The 17,911-nt window shown below is 40.8% G+C and overlaps 1 protein-coding gene across 3 annotated transcripts in view; it reads right to left on the bottom strand.

Moving 5' to 3' along the window:
* Positions 1-17,911, bottom strand: part of Chn2 (chimerin 2) — a 276,818-nt gene that overhangs the window by 8,764 nt on the left and 250,143 nt on the right. For all 3 annotated transcript variants that reach the window (XM_005377472.2, XM_005377475.2, XM_005377474.1), the window contains 2 exons: positions 7,215-7,299; positions 3,114-3,287 (listed from right to left, as the gene is read on the bottom strand). In XM_005377472.2, the coding sequence (XP_005377529.1) occupies positions 3,114-3,287; positions 7,215-7,299 (259 nt within the window). The remainder of the gene's footprint in view (positions 1-3,113; positions 3,288-7,214; positions 7,300-17,911) is intronic.

The raw sequence follows: 17,911 nt of genomic DNA, 5'->3' as shown, positions 1-17,911 counted from the left end.
GTTGCGTCAGAACTTGGACTGTCAGTCCCAGCTTCCACAGGAGTCTGTCTTCATTTGCTGGTTAAGAGTAGAGATCTCAGTGGACACCTGATCGTCTTGCCTGGCTTTGCCAAGTGATCTGGTATTTAACATTCTCATTAACCACAGTCCCCTACTTCCTTTGTTCATCAGATTGCTGGGCACCCATTCCACCCAACCTTCCCTTCTTCTGAGCGTCTTTGTAAGCTGTATTTTCTATTGTACGAGGCACTGTGCCAGGTACATGTGCAAAATATATTAGAAAAATCCAAATTTTATAGCTTTTTACGAGTAACAGTAAGGCAGTAAGCTGAAAGCTCAGTGTGATTGATTTAATTGTTTTGCCTTTGGGTAACTGATCAAATAAACACGTAGAAAAATAAAATTTCATTTATTGATACTAGAAATTTGATCATTGTATATTTAGGCTAAGGAGGACTTAGTTCCTGCTTCTCAAATTTATTGATTTGGTAAGAAATGTCCTAACCCTATCACAGTCACACACACACACACACACACACTCAAAACAAAAACATCGGAAGGAATGCAGGACCAGGTTTTATACCTTGTATGTCAAAAATTAGCTGCTATCAGAACTGTAGCGATAGCAAAAATAAGCAGAGTTTGTGTTGTTCCAGCAGTAGAATCTGTCAAACTCTGGATAAGTAACATATATATATTTTTTTAATTTGGCAAACATTTCTTTAGTGTGTACTATCTGCTATGAGCAAAGCTTTGTAGGAGTTTGCATCAGAGACAACAAATACATGTAGGACATGCTTCTCGTCTGTCCTGTGACCACGACAGATGTTCTTGGTTGACATCAGCTGCTTCGAAGACTAGTTGTCTAGGTAAGATGAAACCTGGGTGTTGCGTTTACTAGATGGTGCTGCATGCAGGCTCCTCTCAGCAAAGTGGGAGGATGTACCAATAGAGGCGAGGCCACAGCATCCACGGGGGTGCACAGAAGCGGGCAACTAACCCTGCTTGCTGATTAACAGAGGGGGTCAGGGAGGTCTTCAAGGAAGTCCTCAGGGGTGGGTTGGAGTTTGTTAGAGCAGCGGAGACTGCCAACTGCCCTTTCAGTATTTGTTCTCCTTTCCCGGGTTATAATGGAAACGATTGTTAAAACCATAATTTTCACAGTTGCCATTCAATTCAGGCCAATGCAAAGAGAACAGAAGTAATGGGTACAGCCTGTAGGCTATAGCCTTCAAGGGGAGAGCTTGCACTTTCCCTCTTTTCATTGGTTTCAGTGCAGATAGGATGGTGGCAGTCATGCAGATGAGGGCAGCCCTCAAGCATGACAAAGAACGAGTTGCAGGGCCTGGGCTCCTGCCACTGGGGAACCGCTCACCAGCCCTGGACTGCCTCTGGGTACCTGGACTATGGCATAAAATAAACAGACCTCTATCATTAATAATTTTTATCTTACTGAAGACACTATTATTCAGGGTCTCTGGGACAGCAGTGAAACTTACTGGGTTTATAATAGATTCAGACAGATTTGGAGGTAGAGTTACAGAAGTTGGTTATTCCAAGAAAAGTTGAAAAAGAACAGGTCAAACCCTGTGTATCTGGCACTGTACTAGGTCATTGATACATGTCAACTTATTTTATTCCTCACAACTACTTTCTAAGGTACAACTGCTTCCACTCTACAGATGAGGGAACAGATATTTAAGCAGAGTAAGTAATTTGCTCGAGGCCATGTTGGCAGTGGTGCCATGCAGCTGAGAATGGTTCAAATGACTTTTTTTCCAGCCTATTACTAGGTTCTACTTGCATGCTTGGTCCTCAGATGTCTGTAACTCCATTCCCTTTGCTATGATTCCCTTGGCATAAACTGTGAGTTGTGCTATTCTATCTATTCTATAGGAGTTGTGCTATTCAATATTTATCAGAGCAGCACAGTCCCTGTTCTTGGTTGTGCCCCTAAACTGTAGTGTTTTCCAAACAGCTGGGCCCAAGGCCACTTGTCCCAGTTCCTCATCCAGAGTTGGGACACCTCTCCTTTCTTCTTAGCTAGTGAGCCTTTCCATCAGTTCCTTCACCAGATCCCAAAGCATCCGTTAAGTTCCCCTCTTTTCATTACTGGAGCCATTTCTTACAATGTAAGATTAAATGAGTCAGTTCTCAGAGAACAGAATCGCTGTGGCTTTCATGCTACAGATAAAATAATTTCCTATCTTGAAAAGGCTTGAGATAACAAACTATGACATCCTGTTTTGTTTTGTTTTGGAAAAAATAAGATAGGTGGCCAATGAATAAATACCTGCAGAATATATTAAGCCAGTTTAGATCAATAATGGATACAAGTATAGCAAAATATAAAATAATTATGGTTTAATTATGCAAGTTACAGCCTGAAACTCAACCTCTCCCCAACCAGACCCAGTTGAGCACGTCACTGAATATTTGATGCTGAAGAACTTTCAAATTAAAAAAAGAAAGAAAGAAAAGGTAATTCTAGCATGATACAAACAGCCTTCTTTTTGGAGGGGGAAAATGTTTCTATCTTCCTTGCCACCTTGATTTTTCATTGCATTGATCTTTATAATCTTTTGACTGTGCTCTTTCAAATAAACAGAAGCGAACTGAATTTTTATATGGTAGGGGACTTGTGTTGATCAATAATTTTTTATTATTTAATGGAAGCACATTTTAAGGCAAATTAAAACCTCACCCCATCTTAACCTTTTCTTAATTATCCTCAACTGAGATGAAATATCTTCCTTTGTGATTTCACAGTGTTTGGATATGTGTACCCACAACATATATTTATTTGCTCTTCTAATTTCCACAGTATAGTATTAATTGCCTTAAGTTGAGAATGGTGAGTTTTATTTATACCCTTTGTGTCTGCTACATAGCTACTTATTCAGTAAACATTTGCTGAATGCATCCATGTATGGTTTATATAGGAAATGAAAACTAGTATAGTTGGCAGGATTTAGTTTACCTGTGTGTGTGTTTTTACATGTACATAGGTCATTTTCCCAACAAGAGCTGTGTGAGTCAGTTTTCTGGCAACAATCAAAACAAGCCAGAAAATAAAATCACTGTAATGCTATAGTAGGGAGTATTTTCCAAACCTCTTGCTTCAATTTCCCGGATGCATATGTCAACCACCATGGGTCTCTGAGTGTTGTGAGCTTTCACGAGCGTGGTGAGGTCACAGCAGTACACCTTCTTGATCCTCTTGAGATCAGGCTGGCAGTCGTTGGGAACGTGCTTGGAACACTGCTTGTGTACATTCAACCCACAGTCTGTAAGCAAAGGAGTCACATTAGCCTTGCCCAGTCCTTTCATCCAAGTCCAACTGTTGCCAGAAATAAAAATAATACCACCCAAGAGTTCTGGAAAATTCATGCCATTTAGAAGTGATACATTCCACAAGGTGGGTACAAGATTCACTTCACTCAGTAAACCTTTACAAATTGCATTTTTCTCATTATATTTTCTCTTTTGATTGCCTAGAAGAACAGGACATCTGGTTGAGATAGTCTAGATAAATACGCAGGTTGTGTGTCTATTTTCCTTTTTCAGGTTTAGAGCCCTTTGGGCCCTAGGTGGGCTCTTGGGTCTGGGCTCTCAGAGCTACTTATAGCTCATACAGGGCTCTAGGGTGCGTGCTAACTTGTTTCCTTAAGTTTTTGATGCTCCTCTGTGGAAGACATGGTTATTCTTTCTGCAGCAATCTCTAACTTTGCTGTGAGGAACTCCTGAGCTCTGGCACCCTCTGCTTTTCTTGGAGAATCTCTCACAGTTCTCAATCCGTTTTTCCTTGCTGGACAGGTTATGGAGAGCATTTTCCCTTCTCCATGCTTTATTTTGATACCTGTGGGTGGAATTAATTGTACACCGCTGGGTGTGCCTGAGAATTTATAACTTATAACAATGCCATGTAATGCAATGATTAGAGTCATTATTTATAAAGCTCACATCAAGATCCAAAGCTGAAAGCTGCTTTTAAGTTCAAAGAAGACAGTTAGCAGTTGTTAGCAGACCTGTTAGCAGTTGGAATGCACTGACAGAATTCTCTAACAATAAAAAAGCAAAGTCTATATTGTGGAAAATAAAAATTGAGGTATTTAAAGGTATTTAAATTTGATGAAGGTATTTAAAGTTGATGTGCTTCTACTCAGTGTCTTCTAATATTGTTTTTCCTAGCTGTACAGTAACATTTTATACGTAGACCATGCATACACAATAATGAATATTATCACCAGATGTTTTACAAAAGAGCTCCAATCATACCAGGGATTTGAGAGGATCTAACTTCTATAAAATCATCAGTGGTTATTTCTAAGGAATTTTCAGGTAACATTTCCTGGCTGAGTTCTCTTTATATTCCTTCCAAAGGAAAAACCAGTTCTGATTTGTTTTAGCTTTATCCACATGAGAAATTCTACAAAGCTCATGTAGAATTAAAAAAAATTTTGATAGAGCTACTTAGTATAAATTTTGGCTAACTGTTCTAAGTAGAACTGACTGGTTTCTGTGTTTGGATCTTTTATAAAATGGGGATCATAATAGTATCTACCTTGTAGGGTGAACATGAAGATCAAATCTAATTAACAGACAGAAAGTGCTTGGCACAATATCTGAAACATGGGAAGTACTATAACAGTGTTAAAGTCATATAAAATAAATAGTACATTTGGTGACAGAAAACATAAAGAGGGCTACTTAGATATTATTAAGTCATTTCATTGATAATTTTAAACTGCACCGTACAACTTTCAGTTAAAATATTTTGTAAAATTATGGTAAATACATATAGCGAAATTTACTGTTTTAGCTGCCTGTAAGTGTGCATTAAGTTCATTAGCGCCATTGTACAGCCGTCACCAGCATCTCTCTCCGGACATTCCTTCACCTTATGAAACTGGAACTCTATACCTATTGAACCGTAACTTCCCACCCTTCCCCACAGCTGCTGCCAGGCACCATTCTCCTTTCTGACTCTGAATTCAGCCTCTCTGGGTATCTCATAGGAGATACTATACTTGTAATTTTGTCACTTATTTCCCTCAGTACAACGTCCTCAAAGCTCATCCATGTTGTATCGTGTCAGGGTTTCTTTTTTTAAATTTTTATAATTTTAGATATACTCTGTAATCACAGATAAAAGTTTCTACTTGAATCACAGCAGATTATATTCCTTCACTTTTGCTGGTATGGTCCAGGAGTCCTTGAATTTCCTTCCTTTTTAAGGTTGAATAATATTTTACCATATGTCCACATCATGTTTATTTATCCATTAATCTACCAGTAGACACTTGGGTTCCTTCTGTTATTCAGATATTATGAATCATGCAGGATGAAGGACATGGATGGGTAAATTTCTATTGGAATTCTGCTTTCAGTCCTTTTGGATATATATATGGAATTCCTAGATCATATCATAATTGTATTTTTAATTTTCTTAAAAATGTCACTTTAAGATCTGAAGCAATAATGTGTTTATCTATATAGAGTTAAATACTGGTAGCTTATTAAAATTAAGATATTTTATAATAAGCATAAAATATCTATGTTTTTACAAATGAATATCATTCCATGTACTACAAATACAGTATAGATCATTGACATATACTTAAAATATGTAGAACAAAGAGTAATGATGTCTCCTCTTAATCTTTGATAATTGGTTTTCAGCCTTTCTGCTCTTGGGAGGAAATATAAGCACAAAAAGTAGCTGTTGGAGCAAAGTAACAAAAAAAAAAAAAAAGGCTTAAATGTGTTTTATTTTAAAAAATAGAAAAAAAAATCCCCAAACCCTTTCATCCTGGAGCGAGTTGCTGATCACAGCTAAAGTGAAGTCCAGAGTTTTGTTCTCATAATATTGACTTTGGACCAATTTCCTGCTGAAATTAGATGATACTAGCAATGTGGGATATTCTAGGTACGTATAATCTGGACAGGCTGAATTGATGACCACTGAGAAATTCAGACACTCAAACACGGTGCCCAACGATTGAACCATGAGATACTTCCTAGCAAATAAGTCTCTTGTATTAATCAATATCTGGATGCTTCTGGAGAAGCTGCCTCTCAGCCTGGGTTTGGTACCTGCCTCCGGGACCTGGGATGGGGAAGCAGAATGATCCAATACTCATGAGAATACTTGACTCATGGTGGAGCTAACAAAGCCCCTCATAAGCAGAAAGGACTGAGGCTGTATAATCCTGTGACCCAAAACAGGCGATATAGGAATAATGATCATCTTAATGTAAAATCACATTAGTTGATTTTATTTTAAATGCTTCATAAGAGTTATTTTAAAAAGTCATACTCTAGCAAGGAGGAAATCAATCAAGGAGTTGGTGGGAACCTGATCACTATCAGAGGAGGCTGTTCTTGCTTCTAGCACAACTTCTTGCCAGAAAAAACCAAAAAAAAAACAAAAAACAAGGCAGGATGAACTAGGAAGCCCAGTTAATATATTACTTTGGCAACATTTCATCATTTTGTTCAGTGCATCTTAAGGAAATGTTCTGTGCGCTATTAGTAATGGATGTGTATGTCCAGTTCTATGTGGAACAGCAGTCAGAGTTTGAAAGTAAATGATTATCAACGTAAGACGTGTGATTTCACTGCAGATCTGAGGCCAGAAAAGTGTTGAGTGTGGGCTCTGGAGTCCAACTGTCTTGGAGTTAATGGTCTACCACTTACTATGTAGCCAAAGGCAATTAACAATTATCTCTAAGACTCCATTTCCTTTTTCATGTAATGGGAAATAATTGCATTTTCCCTAAGGTCTGCTGGTGAGGCTGAATGGTATGATGAATAGAAAGAGCTTAGCCTGGTGCCTGCAGCAAATACTCACCAATAGTATTATTATTACTTTAATGTCCTGCCTTTTGCAGTAAGATGGAACTGGAGAGAACTGTGGCTTTTCTACCTTTGCAATTCCTCTAGAGTTGTTTTTTTTTTCTCTTAAGGACTGTGGACTATCTGGGGGAGGCAGGTAGGGCTTGAGGAAATATACTTGCACGTTTATTTTTAAATTTCTTTCCTTTCATAAACATGAAACACTTCTTTTTGTTGCTGCAAACACTTAGCTTCCCTGTTAAGCAGAGAGTTTCACATTCATCTGGGCAGGGACCTCATTTCTGGAAAGATGCGCCCTCGCTCAGCATAGCGCACTTCGCATACTTTGAAAAGGAGGAGGGAAGTTTCATGTCTACCTGAGCAGCGGACGCCCTGTGCGATGAGTCCCCACATGAAATTGGCGCAGTATTCACACCAGTGCGGGCCTCGGAAGGTGTGGACCTGTGCTCCAAAGAGAAGCAAAGTGTCAGAAAATGCAGTTATGTGGGGGGTGGGTGGCTGAACATGAAACACATGTATAAAGTTAAGAAACAAGGGTCCTACTTTCCTGCCAGTGAGGCAGAGTTCTAAACAGACCTGGAACAAGTAGAAATGTACTTTGATCTTTGAAATCCTCCATGGATCCACAATACCCCAGTCAAAAAGGAAGACAGAGAAACAGGGGGATTACTGGGACATTCCATCAGTGAAAGAATGTGACTCTCACACCCCACACAGGGCAGTGTTCGCAAACCGAAGCTAGTCTGAGCTGATTGTTGCAACCTACATTTAGCTCTGCAAGTCCTGAAAGGCAGAACTCAATTATTGTAGTCTTGTAACCAAAGTTCCATCTATCTGTAGAATATCCAGGTAGGTATAAATAAGACACGATTATGGGATAATTAAAAAGTTCCAAGGCTTTGAGCTACTTCCAAAACCAGGCATTTAAGTAACATAAAGGATTTAGCTGAGATTGCAGGCTACCAATGGGATTGGCTTCCCCAGAGACAGGGTCTGTGTTCAATAGACCCTGGGATAGCTCTTGGAGAAGTAAGATGAAAGTCCCTCCAGCTTGGCTGAAGGGCTATTCTCACTAGCTAGTTATTAAGTGTTCCAGTTATCACAAGGAAGGACAGTGTTCTCTCTGATCATTCAGATATAAGTCCTCCTATGACAAGGTCATGTGTCAAGTCATGAGTGAAAAACAAGACAAAATGAAAAAAACTGTTATTAAAAAAGTTCAATATGTAGAAGTGGGGGATTCCTTTCCATGTAAATATGACCATGGTAGGCCAAAAAGCATTGCAGATAGCATATCAAGGGCATACAAATCTACATGAAAAGGCTCTAAAGTTTTACAAAATTAAAATAAGATATATAAAGTCCTTAAAAGCTTTTAACCTTGATTAAAGAAAGAAAGAAATGCAGACAGTATTTTTTAAACAGATTGGGAGGCCTATCTATAACTTTGTAACAAAAAATCAGGATGACAAATGTGGTCACTATGTGAGAAGATTCTCATTACAGCTCTACTTAAGAAAAATGGCATCCCTCTGACTTCCTTGTTCACACAGACTAGTCATTGGGTGGATATAAAGTGGTAAATGAGACAAAGCTGCTTGCCGCCTAATGGAACTCACAGGTGATCAAAGGTAGAGAAGGAAAGTAAGCTAATCAATTAAAAAGAGCAACTGATAACCATGTCTCCATGCAATAAAACTAAAGTATAATCATCTATTGGCATTTTAGCTTATCACATGCAAATCACCTGTTATACTGTTTCAAAAAGTGATGAGAAAAACCCTCTCAAAATTGTATTTTATATAAATAGGGAAATGTTCTGAGTGCATACAGCTGCAGCATGTGACAATGCTCTCTTAGCAGGAATGCAGAGAGGCCATCCCAGGAGCACCTGTGTTCTCACAGGGACGAATGCCATGATTCATCTACAGGCGCACTGAGATAGGACTTGCTACAAAAGAACCCCTCAAAAAGTGTCTTATTAAAAATTGAACATTTTCTAAATTCAGCAGTCATTAATATTTTACTAGAAATGTTCTAAAGGTGTTAGTTAATTTTGGCAGTAAATTCTATTAGAACTATACTATGGAAATTACAAGATCTATTAAATATAATCTAAATGTATAAAATATAACTGAAAATAGAAATGTGATGAAACTAATAAAAACTAGGACAGGAGAAAAAAGAAGCAACTAAAACCATGGTGAATACATTAGAAAAATCCTTATTGATCTGTAAAAGATTCTAACTCATCAAAGAGATTTTTCAAGTCATTTAAAAAATCTTTACAAAAAACATTTAAAACATAATGTGAGAGAAATATTTTAAGTAAAAACACATCGTTTACAAATTCTAGCCAAGAGAATAAATCAAATATAAATCTTTTCATTATTATTGATAAACATGACTGTAACATAATAATTAGAAATTAATTTTTTACCAGGAAAATCTAGTAACTTTGAGCTTTTATGTATATGACACATGGTCTTAAAAATATAAAGAAATTGAAAGAATTGCAAAGGGAAATGCAAAAAAAAAAAATCCATAATCATAATGATTTTCATATCAGCTCACCAAACTAAGAAATCAAATAGCTAAAGCTAATATGTTGAAAAGGAATTCATATCCAGCACACACCCTTTCTGAAAACACTTGGAACCTTTAGGTAGGCTGACTACAAATCAAGCCTCAACATGTACAGAAGGCTCGACACCACAGTACTGAATTTTAAGTATAATGCAAGAAAATTACAAATAAATAATAATAGATTGTCAAGCCCCAGTAGGTTTGTAACAATATATTTAGTACCAGTGCAACACAGCACAATGATCAGAAATCAAATTGCACACAGAGACTTAATATGTCTGGACAGGGGTTTTTTAAATTAGAGGGAGAAGGATGTTAAAAGATGAATTATTTCTTACTTCATTTAGCTCTCTCCACCTCTCCACCATCTCATTCTTCCTTCATTTATTTGATACTTACATGCTGATGGCCACTTTGAAGCTGACCCTATACCATTCTTTGGACAGACCACTTTGATAGAGATCACAGTAGCATGGACTGCATGCATTCATGAATCTCATTATCAGAGTAAGTAGGTAAAAGGTGATACAGCAAAACATGTAGGTGATCCTACAGTAGAGATAAGGGACAGAATAATATCTCCTTCCGAGGAAGTAGGGGAAAGTGATTTTGAACTGGGTTTTGAAGGATGGATAGAAGTTAACTAGGCTGGAAAAAGATGAGCTGGTGGCAAACAGTGGTGTTGACGGGGGAGCAGGTGACTTGGGAATATTCCAAGAAGAGGAAATAGCATAACCAAGGGTGAATGAAAATGGGTTTGGCTTTTGATAAAAGATCTTTTCTTGTAGGTGGTGCAAAAAGAGGAGTGATCTCTGTTCTCTGACACTTCTCCAGTGGATACATCTTCCTCATGGGAAACAGCCCCATACCTTGGGGGGAAATGAACACGCAACGTTTGGAAATTTGGAGAGTAGCTATAACGTTTATTGCACATTGACAAATTGCATATTGCCATGATAGAAACTGGCCCATCTGCCTCAGAAAATGCAGGATATACTAATCACAGATTTTCTAACACTTCACTTTTGCTTATATTTTTAAAAAAATAATTGAGCACATAGAAACTGCATTCAGTGCTTATTAGCTCTGCCCACTGCTACCCACATCCTTTCCCAATAAGCATCCCCGCTGCCTTTGATCTCATTTCTGCACCCAAACAAGCACAGGTAGATATCACCAGCCACTGAGTAACTCCAAGGGTCCCTGCTCAGCCCCAGAGAAATAAAACGGGAACAGAGGGGAACACAAAGTTAGTTAAACATTATTTTTGGCCCACTTCCTAATTTCCTTTCTGGGATGGCCCACTGTTTATTTTCATGACCAATATATTGTTCAGTTTTCTTTTTCACCCCGAGACAATCTTGAGACAACAGATCACATGTGGTTTGAGGTTGCCTTATCGTATCTGTTCTTGCAAACAAACGCCCCATATCTGAAGCCCCTGACCAGCCTTTTTCATTTTCTGAAGTTTATTGATTTTCAAGAATATTTTTTTAGAGAAAGAACGTTTTTACAAACTTTAGAGCCGTAACTAAAATACCCTAGACAGGAAGAAAATACTCCAGACAGGAAGAATGTCTGTCCAAGACTATTACGCTGGGCACCGTCTGCCTGGAATGAAAAAAACACACCAAACAAAAAAGATGACATTGCAGGAGATAAGGCATGTTTGCAAATGGTTCAGGAATGGTCATTTACTAAAAACAAGAGTAAGAAGAGTTGTCAAGAAAAAAATCTCTGGTGCAGGGTGAGCATCCCCTGAGTTGGCTCTTTCTAAATGAACAGGATGTTATTTGTCTCGAATCTGCTGAATCTGGAAGGCAGTATTCTCCAGGGGTTTTATAACAAACATGTTTTGATGGGCCAGTGTGGACACCACACAAATGCACAATCAGCTCACCCCAGCACACAATGTGAGAAATGTGCTATTTATGATGTGTTGCAGTTGAGAAGTTTTGCTTTTTCTCTTCAGTTTACATTAGGGATTCTCAAACTTGCCATTACTAATATTTTGAGCCAGAAAATTTTTTGTTTTGTGCGTGTGGGAATGGGTGGCTGTCTCGTGTGCTATAGGATGTTTTTATGGTATCCCTGGCTCCTATCCACTAGATGCCAGTAGCACCCCTCAGTGGGCATGAACCAGAAATGTCTGCAGACATTGCAATTGTCCCCTCACTCCTGGAAGAGAGGGTGCAAAAAGGAACCTTGACTGAGAATCACTGGTACAGAATGAAATCACATTGCCTCAATTTGTCATTTTGATCATTTATATTAAGAATGGGAACTTGATTCTTCTGCTTTGTTTTGAAAAGAACTCTTTGGGTTAAAGGCAGTTCTTTCTTGGCTACTTTATGTGTATCAAAGAGGGGCCTGGAGATGACAAAAGATACCTTCAGCTACATGGTGCTGCATTTGGGGGTCAGTTTAGGTCTTGTCCACAGTTCACCGTGGGGCAAGGGGAAGGTAGCGTGTCTTCGGTCACCCCAAAGGTCAGCAGCACAGTCAAGGCCTCCGGTGAGTGTTTCTTCTGTAATTAACTATATTTCCCACAATCATGTGGCATTTCACTCACTTTAGAAATTAGATTAAACTTTGGACTTCCCCGCCTGTAGAGGATCAGATGAAATACTGACCTGGAAGTGAACCTTTTCAGATATAACCAAACCTCAGAGGACAATTCTTCCATCTGTAACAGAGACTTGTTTCCTCTGCAATGCCTGCAGAGTAGGTGCTGCAGGAGCATGCTAGACAGTTCTCCATGGTGGTACCATGGAGCCCTGGGCCATCCCCAGCACTGCTCTAGTGCATTTAAAATAGGATTCAAGACATGATCCAAAGGCGAAGTTCAAGATAGGCTCAATAGCCTTGTCTTGTTTGACAAAGCTACAGATGATTGATGGCAGACTCTTTCAGGCAGCTGCCAGGCACAAGCTGTGGTCTCTGGCAGGCTGAAGACCTGTGGTTCCCTGACCAGGGCAGCCCTTCAGGAGCCCCTGCATAAAGCACGCACTGAGCTGGCTTTAAGGCCCAGAGTTCAGTAATTTGCACCAGCACATACCAAGGGGAGACATCCCAGCTGCTGGTGAAGATGTATGAACAGGCCCAATCAATTATACACTGGAAAAATAAGCCTTTTAGACCAAAACATAGGATTGAATTAATATTAATTGGCATGAAGCTTTTCTGGAATCATCTCATTGCATAAAGTGAGATATTCCTTCTGAACTTAATTTCCACTCAGGCTTATGAGGTTATCAGCACCACCATTATTTTGACACATCCTTGCTCAAAGACTTCCTGTGCCTTCCCATTCCCTATGGCAACGTTTACCAGTGCCGATGACACAACAGCGGCTAACTCCACTGTGGGGCTGCCGTGGCCACTGTAGAATGCATAGTTGTGTCCCTGGCCTCTCCTGGATGCCACTAGTGATCCTCAGTGTGAGTATAAAAAAAAATGTCTCCAGACCACCAATCGTTCCCCAGAGAGCAAAATCACCACCGTGCAGCACCTCTCAGCAGAGGAAGTGTCACACTCTTGCACCATCACTGTCATTCTGGTACCTGGCACATAGCCATAGCCCATGTCTGAAGGGTACAGGACTGAATGGCTGAATAGCTTCTTTTTCTTGGAACCTCTGCAAAGATCCCACTAGTACTTACAGTTATCACTGGCACTCCCTGCAGCACAAAAGGTGTATTTTTCTGGACTGAAAACACCAGACTCGGGCATTTAATGATTTAGAATAGGCCCTTTGAATTATGTGCTTTTTGGACAAAAACAAACTTCATAGAATAACAGCTACGATTTTGATATGGATCAGACCCTTAAGCAGATGATTGATATTTGTGAAGTCACTTGGCCAAGCCACCTCCTTGATGCGTGTCCCAAATCAGAGAAGAAGAGAGAAGGAGGGAGAGAAAAATGAGGGAGGGAGGGAAGAAGGGAGTGAGACAAGCAGAGAGGGAAGGAGGGAAGAAGCAAGAAGAGAAAGGGCGAGGGAGGGAGGAAGAAAAGGAGAGAAAGAGGGAGGTGAGAAGAGGGAGGGGAGGACGGAGTTCTTTTTCTTCCCTGCCCGAATAGTCCCGGGAGCTCTGTGAGTCTCTCCTGCACTGCAGCCTTATTTAATTTCCAGGGTTTCTGTTACTTGAAAATAGAGTTTATCATAATTATAGTGGTGGAGCCAGGCCATAGTGGGACCTAGATAGAAATAACTCTTCATAGCAGTCTGGGCACAGGCCACGCTTCCTCTACAAAGCCCGTACTACCCCATTCTCACCTTGAGGCCTTCGTTTCATATTTAAGGGTGTGGGCTTTGCCTTTCCTTTGAATTATTCCACCTATACTTACTTCAGACCAAACAGGCATTTCTGATTATTAAACAGAACAAACAAAATAACTATTTCTGCTTGGGCCAAAGTGCAGGTGCAGTATCCATAGTTCCTGCTGCCCAGGCAAACAGGAGTAGGGTCAGGATGGACAGGCAAGGTGATGCGCAGCTGCGCGCTGGACCAGCATGCAAGTGGGATGATGGGTGGACACGTTTTTCCAAAGCCAAGGAGGAAGAGGAAAGGAGTCATGCACTCAAGAAGCAAAAACAACTTGTCCCAAAGCAAATGACTGTGGCACTGATAAGAATGCAAAGACCAGTGCCAGGCACAGAAATCATAAAGGGATCACAAAAGCCCAAATGGAGGTGGGGCTGCCATAACCTAGACAGGTTTATTAGCACGGACAGTAGCACTGGGGCAGATTCAGCTCATGAGCTTCTCGTCCTGGCCACCAGAAACGCTATGGGTGCATAGGCATTTGAGGGTACATGCTACGAGAGCATATATGATAGGGTGTGGCATGGGGACAGGATGAGGCTGCGATGCTCTCATCTGTCAGGAGGGTGGAGGACATAGAAAGGCAAGTAGGGAAACCATTGTACTTATGGCCCAGTGGGGACATTTTTGAGAAATACCACATAGGCTGCCAAGGCAACAGAAGTACACTGGGACACATAGCCCCCATAAGATACTGGGGAGCACTGCACAGCCAGCATCCCTAGCTAGATGGGGACCTGCAGCTGGCCTGACTTGTCTTAATAGGGTCTCTGTCACAACAGAACAGTCTGATGATGATAGCAAGGGCCGGGTACCTGGAAGGGAGCACAAGGGCACAAAACACCAGCTACATACAAGAGAAAACTGTGGTACAGGGTGTAAGGGGGGCAGCTGAAAAATGTAAGTGTAGGCAGATGGCATCCTGCAGTACTGTCTGCTCACACACAGTCCATCAGCGTGACAGCCTCTGTGGGCCAGGCTAGTTGTCCACACCTCTGTCTGCAGCCGGGAAACCAGACAGAAATCCCTGCCCTGGGGTGTTCCCCATGGCCAGGGGAAGGCAGACTGCTAGGAAACATGCACATCAGCCAGTGACCATGCTGTGGGGAGAAGAGGTATGGCACAGAGGTGGGACACACAGGGTAAGGTGGGGGTAGGTTGGTCTGCCCTTGAACTTCAGGAATTTCTAGGCCTCTACACTCAATCCCTATTCCATGTGGGAGGAGGGAGGGTGTCTTGGAGCCTGTGGTGGGGAGAGGGACTTGGACACAGGGCAGATAGGGCAGGCTGAGGGCCACTAGAAGGCTCTGGTGAACCCATGCCTAAGCGGGTCCCTCTGGCTGATGAACTGTGACATGGGCCCTTCTGCCCCATGGTTTCTCCTCTGTACTCTACTTGCTCCTGGCTCACTGCTGACTCTGAGTCTTCTTTTGTGTGGCTTGCACTGCCTAGATGCTCTTTCTTTGCTTTGTTTTTTTTCTTTTCTTTTTTTTCCGGTACCGGCAATCAAACTCACAACGTCGCGCTTGCCAGGCAGGCGCTGTGCCACTGAGCTAAATCCCCAGCCCTCTTTCTTTGCTTTGTATATCTCAGGTTTATCCATTTCCTTATCAGGGTGGGGCTTATTCCTACTCCTTCCACTTCTGGTTAAGGGTGAAGACAGCCAGGCTGCTTCCTCCACTGGTCCTGGCACCAGGAAGGGCCTTCTGTTGGAATTCTGGTGGAATTGGCCTTTGTGATGCCTGTTCTCTATCTATAACTACAGGCAGCTTCCCAGCTGTGGCTGTGAAGTCACACACAGCCCTGCACTGAGAAGGACCCATCCTTGGCTAAATGGTCTGTGGCTACTATCCTAAAATTCTCAGTAACATTGAACAAGTGATATCGCATTTTTATTTTGCACTAGGCCCCACTAATTATGTAGCCAGTCTTGCATACTTGAATATATTAATGAGAACTAATAGCTACATCATATAGTTGATTAAAACATATAGTCCCTGAATATGAATCAACCAGAGCAAAGAGGTACTTCCGATTTACTAGTAAAAATGGAAGGTTACCAGGTATTTTAAAGATTCTTGATGCCCTTACCATACTTCTCCATATGAAAAAATACTTAGGAAAGATGAGAGACCGAGAATGACTACATTTCATCACTTTCTGTCACAACAGTGAAGCGTTAACAGCAACAAAACTTTCTCTAAGTCCCAGGCCATGTCTGGACCAAGGGATTGGCACTTAGCAATTAGAGTACAACTTTTTGGGGGTGGGCATGAAAACTTTTAATAAAGCAGTGAACTTTAACTCATGGCTCTGAGGATGCATCCTTTGGGATGAAGCTAGTTATCCTTCTAATTGAAGGCTCCTGAAACTACCAAACCAGTCCTAGTCATGGGTTGAACTGTGTCCTCCCAGAAAAGTACAGTCGAATCCTCACTCTTGGGCTCTATTAATATGGCCTTATAGAAATAGGGCTTTGAGGATACAATTAAAACAAGGTCAAATGTAAATACATCAAATGTAAATACTACTGGTCCTATAACTCGTATGTGACTTGAGTCAGACTTAGAGAGACACAGAGAGATGATGATGATATGAAGACAGAGGCGGAAGCTGCAGTGACGTCATCTGTCCACACTGCAAGCCAAAGGAACTCACAGGATTGTCAGCCATCACCAGAAGGTAGGAAACAGACGCGGGAGGACTGCAAAACCTTTAGAAGGAAACAACCCAGCCTGCTCCTTGACTTCACATGGCTAGCCTCAAAAACTGAGAGCCACCAAGTTTGTGGTCATCTATTATGACAGGAAATTAATAGAATCCTCATATATATAATTTGTTTAATTGGGGGAAGTGAGAGACACAATATATGAATAATAAACTAATAATAGATGTTAATCATGAATACTTGTTATAAGGTGCCACAGATGAGGATAAGTAGTTTACAGGTGTTCTTTAAACCTCATAGTACTCCCTTTCTGCAGATGAGGAAGCTGAGGATTAAAGAACTCACACCTTTACTAAAGATCACGGGTGGTCAAGTGCTAAGCCAGCTACAGCACCTCATGTACCAAGGGTGGGCAGGAACGACAGCCAATCAGATTGTTGGGGCTCTGGGGTTTGCTGTTCTGGAGATTTGTGTGGAACTCAGCCACAAGGTGTTATTGGGATAGTCCATTAAAAGAGTCCATTAAAAAAGACTACTTCAGCCAGCTAGGAAATAGAATTTCAACTGTAAAAAGAGTTGAACAGTGGAGTGGTTTTCTTCTTGACAGTTTTCATTTTAGAGTGCAGTCTGCTAATTTCACCATTCCTTCAATAAATACCTCTTCAAGGGTGTCTAGTAGGTGCAAGCAACCCTAAAATATTCAGGCCTACCATGGACAAAAGTTGCATCAGTATAATATAATGTTTTAAAAGGACTGTGCATAATTATTTCAGGAAATGAGGTATGACTTTTGCCTTCAAAAACTTTTATTCTGGCTCAATTGCAGCTTTTCCTAAATGTGCTTGTTTCAAAAGAAGCACAGTAGATATGGACCGGCCATTGGGATGTTTCAAAGAAGAGAGGGCACAAATTGCCAACTTGTAGAATGCTAGGAGTTTCTGTTCGCTTCTCTTCGTTCTAGGATAAAATAAGGAAGAAGACCTTGTACTGAGGGGAGTAGACCTGACCGAGGGAAAAAATCTCGTCATGGGATGAGGCCTCAGGCTCTCCCGGCAGACGTGAACCTCAGGCAGGAGTGCAGATGGGTGCCAGCAAGGCATATTTGTTGACAAGCATAAAAATATGATCATTCGTTATTTTTATTGAACACTTACTCTATGGCAGGACATGCTATCCTCCTGTAACCTGAATACAACTCAAGAAAGTTCCAGAATAAAAACTATTAGAAATCAACATAAATAAAAAGCTAATGTAAAATTAAGCTATAAAACACAATTCTCAAGCAAATTGGTGGGGCCTCTGTTTGAGATTTCTCCCTTTGGTTGATGGTTTGTTTCTAAAACTCCATTGCTGTAATTATAGCACAGACCTGTTTTTATACTATTCTTCCAAAGCCCATACAAAGTTTCCACTTTCAGTTCCTGGAGGATGAAGAGAAAGCAAAAAGATGGGATGGAAGGGGCCAGGATTG

Source organism: Chinchilla lanigera, unplaced genomic scaffold (assembly GCF_000276665.1).
Source record: "Chinchilla lanigera isolate Chin_1 unplaced genomic scaffold, ChiLan1.0 scaffold00009, whole genome shotgun sequence".
NCBI classification, from domain to species: Eukaryota; Metazoa; Chordata; class Mammalia; order Rodentia; family Chinchillidae; genus Chinchilla; species Chinchilla lanigera.
This window is presented reverse-complemented; position numbering and strand designations above follow the sequence as displayed.